This window comes from Sapajus apella, unplaced genomic scaffold (assembly GCF_009761245.1).
Source record: "Sapajus apella isolate SASKATOON/1434 unplaced genomic scaffold, GSC_monkey_1.0 scaffold119, whole genome shotgun sequence".
Classification (NCBI taxonomy): Eukaryota; Metazoa; Chordata; class Mammalia; order Primates; family Cebidae; genus Sapajus; species Sapajus apella.
The window spans coordinates 2,781,568-2,788,515 of record NW_022437059.1 but is presented as its reverse complement, the minus strand read 5'-3'; the positions used below and the strand labels follow the sequence as shown (position 1 = coordinate 2,788,515).

General features: G+C 39.9%; 1 protein-coding gene across 2 annotated transcripts in view; it reads right to left on the bottom strand.

Annotated features, from left to right (window-relative positions):
- Positions 1–2,052: 2,052 nt before the first annotated feature.
- Positions 2,053–6,948, bottom strand: part of LOC116538390 (gamma-interferon-inducible protein 16-like) — a 33,167-nt gene continuing 28,271 nt past the window's right edge. For both annotated transcript variants that reach the window (XM_032260764.1, XM_032260765.1), the window contains 2 exons: positions 3,784–3,942; positions 2,053–2,382 (listed from right to left, as the gene is read on the bottom strand). In XM_032260764.1, coding sequence (XP_032116655.1) covers positions 2,305–2,382; positions 3,784–3,942 — 237 coding nt within the window. In that variant the 3' untranslated portion in view covers positions 2,053–2,304. The remainder of the gene's footprint in view (positions 2,383–3,783; positions 3,943–6,948) is intronic.

Below are 6,948 nucleotides of genomic sequence, written 5' to 3'. Positions count from 1 at the left end.
ACTCAGTGAAAGAAGCCAGACTCAAAATTTTACACAGGGACTCAGGGATGTGAAGCTAGAAGAGGGAAAGAGGACACTCTTCCTTCTCTCCCTCATATACCCCAGGTATCTGCTAGGAAGAGAACCACGGATGCCTGCTCCCCTCCTTCTAGATGAGTAGCCATTCATCTTCAGTCTGTATCCCTTTCAAATGCATCCTGAACCCGTGGGACTCCTTTGATAAAACACCTTTCATTTTTCCTTTTTCCCTCTCAGTTCTCTCTTCACCGATAGGCACTTGTGTCTCCATACTATGGGGACACTCCCTTCAGATGCATCCTCCAAACTGGAAAGAGTTCATTTCCCAAACTTTAAACTGGTCAGTTTAGGATTGGGTTCAGGAGAAGGGAACCCAGAAGCCCCACATGCTGGCAAAGGGTAAAGATTTTTTGTTTTTGTTTTTTACCAGTTAGGCTTTTCTGGTAAAAAGCCTAACTGGTAAAAAACAGTTGGCCTCCCTCTCTTTGTACGAACTGATCAAAGGCCTTGGGATTTTTGAACTATTCTTACCCCTCCCCTTGTTTCGTTTTGATACATGTTTTCTAATAACACCATTGGTCTCTTCTTGCCTTCAGGCCATCAAACTCCAAACAGTCATGCAACTGGAGAGGCAGACAATGGTCCCCTCTGCCGGGAACCCTTAAATAGGCCTCTGAGAGACTTTGACTGCTGTTTTCCCCAACACAGCGCCCCCTGTCAGCAGAAAGCAGTTAAGATCGGTCTTCGTCCTTATCCTTGTCCTTACTCTAAGGGCAGTTAGCCGCACACTTCTTTAGAGGCGGCAATGAGACCGCCAGGTGGGAAGGGGTCGTCAGAGAAACTCCAGCCGGCACACCAGGAGGAGCGTGCACTGGGTCGGAGCCACAGAAGTTCGCGCCATCTGCAGTGGGGAAGGGTCTGGCCCCTCCTCTTCCTGGGTGGAACCCGAAATTAAAACTGCAAGGCCGGAAGCACACCAGCAGGGAGTCTGGCTTTGCAGAGTTTCCTTTTTACCCAATTTCCTGTTTCCCTCTTTTGCTTTTCACCCAATAAACTCTGCCCTTCTCACTCTTCAGATTGTCTGCGAGCCTAATTTTTCATGGCTGTGTGATAAGGACCCCCATGTTTAGCTGAACTAAAGAAAAAACCCTGCGACAGTGGTAGACGTCCCCATTCCATCCCTCACAGCTTCCACCACAGCCCCACACACATCTCCTAACATGCACACCCCAAACGAGAACGGCAGCCTGGGTTCTAAAACAAGCTCTCTAATTTACTAAGTGTCATTACGAAAGTGACTTTGCCTTTCTATTCTTTGTCACATATTATAGGGTGAGTAAAAGGGAAAAAATGATCAAACTTCTAGAGCTAATATGAAGATTAAGTGCCACAAAATAATTGCAAAGTATCAGGTACCAAATATATAATCAATAAATTTGGCTAAATTTTAGTTTTAGATGCCTACTTTCTGCTATTCTGTTCTAAAGAAAATTAATTTTCTTCACTGTTTGCCTAATGCAGTTCTTCCTGGGGCAGCTTTCTAATGGGTCAGATTACTATAGTGCATTGTGAGAACAGGAAATATGGTTAGAACACGCCTGAAGAGCCGTTGGTGTTGGAGGAAGTGAATAAAACCAGATATTTCACATCAGGCAGGCCCAGATATTTCTCTAACATAGACAAGTGCCTTCATGCACAGCACCAGAAGGCACCTCATTTGGCAGAAAAATTACCCAATTATGCCCCGTCCAGGAAACCAATTCTGAAAAGATATCTACTGCTCTGGGCTAAAACAATAACACAATGCTTAGCAACCAAACCGCAGGCTGGATTTCACCCTTAGCTACCCCTTCAGCCTGGTTCCTCTCAGCAGAACATAGCCTGTTCATTCTTGACTAGGGCCTTATCCTGTAAAGATCACACCCAAAGTACAAATCCAAATATTGCTTGAGGCCCGTGTGCCGCACCCTGATTTGCAGACCACAAACTATTTGCTTTTAAGCAGCTCATGGATGGATTAAAGAGACTGCCGGGGAAGAATTTCTTTCACAAAGAAAGATAACGTTTATTTGTTTTTTTCAAATTATAAAAGTTGTAGATGCAAAATATGGCCTTTTATACAAAACCCTAAAGAATTAAAAAAAGCACTCCCAATACCCCATTTCTAAGAATTAATAGCTGGTATATATAATAGCGACATATATCTAGTGTTGTATTTCAACCAGGTATATGTACATTTTTTAGGCACTTAGATCTTATCTCCATAAGCAGTATTATCAATGGATTTTAGAAGAAGGAGTTTGATGAAGTTTTCATATATGAATCAGGACTGAGTTCGTCTTTCTTGTTTTCCCTCTTCATGACCTTGAAGGAAAAAGAGATAAAGACAGACCAGTTGAGATGCTGGTGATCCTACATATTTTCCTTCAATCACAGTGTCTCCTCCCCACACACCGTATCTCTTCCCCTCTTCCTTTCAAAATAATTCTTTTCTCACTCTCATCTATCTCCTTTAATAAATTCTTGCCCTTTGAGTCACGCCTCTCTCTTTAATTGGGATTGTGAATTGTGAAATGAGATATTCGCTCCTACCTAGCATGAGTACAAGTGAAAGAGCAGATGTCAGGGAACAGCAGGAGAGAGGAAGGAGCTGGTGCACCCAATCCCAAGAGTTGAGGGTAGGCTGCTGATCTGGAAGAGGAAGGATGGAGGCAAGAAGGGATCAAGGGAATCCTAGAGAGCGGAACATGGAGGAGGACAGCTGCCTCCATGGACCAGCAGTGCTCAATATGACCTGACCTGGAAGATGATATCTGCCACCTGTGAGTGATGGCTTTAACTGTGATGAACTCATCAACGTGGCCAATTTTCTATAGCATTAGGAAACCATTCCCAATGAAGTTAATCAGTATCATATCACCTCACAGTAGCCATGAGATCAATGCCCTGACACAAGGTGCACAAGACCTAGGGAAAAAATTATAAAGCCACTCTGAGGGCAATGAAAAAAAGACCCAAGAGACATGTGCTCTTATTATGTCCATTAAATACACAGAATACTGAAAACCACCTTAAGCCAAATAATATAGGACCATTTTTATAACGTATGGAATAACCGTGCAGTTTTTCTGGTACAATAGAATAATTTAAATCTATATTGTATGATTGAATAGAAGTTCAAGATATATTAACAAAAAACCAGAGTTATAGAAAAATATGTGTAATGTAATTTACTCTGAGAGAAGAAAGTACTCTTTGTATATACATAATGAAAGATGTAAAATCAGAAAGACTATGTACTGAAATGTGGCATAGAAAGAGGTTTCTGATAGTTAAAAGTTAATTATTTTTGCTTACGTAGCTTCTTTTCATAAAATTTTAAAGATGATATTATTTGAGTTATAATAAATGAAAGAAAGAATCAGTGATAGTGTTAAGGTTGGCTCTGTTTTTTTCCCCACCTTATTCTATTTTAAGACATTATTTTCATGGTGTACTAAGAGAAAAGTAAAAATGTAAGCCAAAAGAAAAATAAAATTAAACAAACATCTAATTATACCTGCTATGGAATAGAGAAGATAATAAGAGAACTTTAATTTTAGATAGAACCTCAAAAAACATACTTGATAAATAAATGACTAATTTGGTTAAATAAAGCGTTGTATGTAGTAGGAGAATGTGAGAAGTGCTTTCAAGGTTCTGTTAATCTTCTTCATTATATTGTAGCGGTGGCGGGGGGGCAGTATTGGGAAGAGGAAGTGGTACCGTGGTAAAGAAACTGCTGCTTGGTGTTGATGCAGACATCTGAGGAGTCTGGAAATGGCTCCCAGCTGGGCTTATGCTGGTCATGGACGGTCCTGGAAACTGCCACGTTTCCTTACGCACCCTCCAGGGGTCATTTATTTTGAATGGGTCTTCACTTTCCTAAAAAAAAAAAAAAAAAAAGATGTTTGTTCTTTTTTTCTAGTTAATGTTCTTCAAGGTCAGATGAAACACATCTTTTCATTTTTAAACAGGATCTTTACCCTGTCAGTTTTTCTTTTCTTTCTTTTTTTTTTTTTCTGAATTGCAGAAGGAATAATAGCACATATTCAGATACCTGTATTACTCAGCCTTCTCTGATCCCAATCACGATTAAAAACTCAGATAATTGAAATTGCATTGTTTTGGGATGAAATACTCAGTCTTCACGTCCTATAAAACTGGACTAAGTCACTTGGTCAGGTATAACTCTTAGGGTTATTTTTGGGGCTGAATGGCTTACAACAAAGTTGGCTACATTTATGGACATTTATTTACTAAGCCTTACTCGTCAATTAGATACACAAACCAGTCTCTCTTAAGTGCCCTTCATCGTATAGGAAACCCAGATCTCTATTCTTTATGAAGCTCTGATCATAGCCGTAAACAGGAAGGTTCTCTCAAATTCACAATTCCTCAGGCAAGATTCGATGATCTCTACAGTTTGGATCAGGCAATCAGCATCTTTCAGGGTTTTTAGCTGTACTCAGAACAATTTAATATTTTACCTAAAGCATTCCCGTTAGCTACATTTTTACATATTTTTTCAAGTAAGACTGAAGAATATCTCTAAAATTACATACCTTGACTACCTTTAATTAAACTGTTAGAAGTCCAATAAATATTCATTCTATTTTGCCAATTTGGCACAGTTTTCACCAGTTTTGCCATTTGGTAACCTCATTTTTTAAGTGGGAAGTGTTGCTAAAGAGACACAAAAGAAAAGCTTGCAGAGGCCTCTCATGGAGAACAGCTTCTTGATTAGAACAGTCTCTGATCACCCCTGAGCCCCTGGACTCTGCAAATAAATCCCAAACACAACACTGTATATTCAAAATTGTTTAAAAATAAATTGCAGACATTTTAACATTTGCACACCTACTGTGGATTCAGTCTATGCTCATTAAAGGTTCACATTTTGAATGTTCACATTTTAAGTTCAATAAGGCTGCATTTGAATTCAGATGCTAAGACTATCTGTGTGACCCTGAAGAAGATTTCTTTGCACCTCAGTTTTCTCACATGTAACATGGGACTAGCCATGGCATTTTTATATGATGTTATAAAGAATAAATTAGGTAATGTACATTAAGTATGGGCTTGAGAGTCCGGAACTCAGTAAATCCTCAATAAATAAACCTTCATTGCTATTATTTTCCCACGATCTGTTAGGGGTTTGCATGTTTGCTCCGATGAACAGATATTTCATGCTTTGTGATGCCCCTGTTGATGGAGACCTGGTGTGGAGGCAAAATAAGAAGCATAATATAAGAGAAGCCCCTCTCCTCAGATCTGCCATGTGCGGCAATGTCATTTTATTGACAAGATTGTCTTGAGATATCTTTTAAAAATAAATGAAATCTTAAACTGTCATCACAATAGCTGGGCTTGGATAATGAAATTATACTAATTATTTGAATAATACTTTAAAAGTGCATGCATTTTTTTCCCTCAGAGTAAATCCTCCTCCATCCTACCCTGTTCATGAATTATGCCCTTCTGTGCTGTTTGCTTCAGGATATGTAACAGCGCAAATCAAAGGTAATTATCTGTTTCTGGCTTGGAAGTAAAAAGTCAAAAAGAACCCTATTACAGAAAAACTATTTGAGAGGAACTGTGATGCAGAACAGCAAGGATTTCCTGCTTACATAGAGAATCACAGACTGACTGGTCAGACACCATTTCTGCAGCCTCCTGTGAAGATGGTTGGATCCCAGAGAAGAAATGACTGTATGGTGTAATGAGGTGGATGAGTCTGCCTTGGATCCTGCACTCTCAGAGCAGCAGAATGATTCCTATGCAAGTAGAAATGATTGTGCTGCATATTTAGGCAGGCAAGGTCTTAGACAGTGTCACTTCCAAGCCAGTATGTGTGAACAGGGTAGTTGTCTTATGATGTCCATGTATGTCACTGCAGTAACAGACAGCAGGCCTGAGGTTTTAATGACTACCTATGGGCTCTACTTGTGGCCTTGATGGCAAATTCCAAGATGGCAACAGTTACAAGCAGCTAGCTTTGCCCACCAATAACCAGGAGAGACTATATAGGGGGAAATATGGATTCTTGGAATTAACTGAAAAAATAAGACTGTCTGAAAAATTGAGAAAACCTGCATGTAGAAAGCCTGTCCTCAACTTACATATGTGGAATGATGCTCAGGTCTGCAACTTGGGCCGGGGGCAGCTTGGGGCTTGGGTGAGAGACGACACTGGAGAGCAGTAATGTAAATCTTAGTGTTTCGTACCCCTCAAGTTGCTGTGGGTCAGTATTTCCCTGCCCATTCGCCTTAGGTATAGGCCTCCTAGCCCTGGATTGCAGGTAATACAGGGGTGATATCAGAGCAGAACAAAAGGCAAGCTGGGGTAAGAGTTGACACACACAAGTGTAAACTCACTTTCCTGCCCCTCTGTTGCCTTCCCTTAGGAAAGGGTACCTATAACCTAAATTGATTGCCGAGTAGGGAAGAAAGACATAGATTTATTATAGCTATAGTAAATGCTATAAAGAAATAGAAAGGTACCTATGAAGACAAACAACGGGAAAATATGATCTATTCTGGGAGGAAGGTATTAGTGAGAATTTGCTGAAAAAGTAGGTTAGATTGGCACCTGGTGGTTGAAGATATTTGGGAACAGAACTGATGGAAAAATTTGATATCAAAGGAAGTATCAAAACCCTTGATGTGGTTAAGAGCATGGGTACTGAAACTAAACTCTGATGCATGGCAAGACAGCCAAAGAGACAGGATTGGAAAGAAAACACATTTGTATACTAGTACTGGGGGAGTTATTATTCAGGAAAGAACAGCAATTAATCCTACTCATATTTCAAATCATTCTGTGTTGTTTATTTTAAGGGAGATATGGCAGAAGATATCAAATATAAAAATGTAAACCTTCTCATTTTTA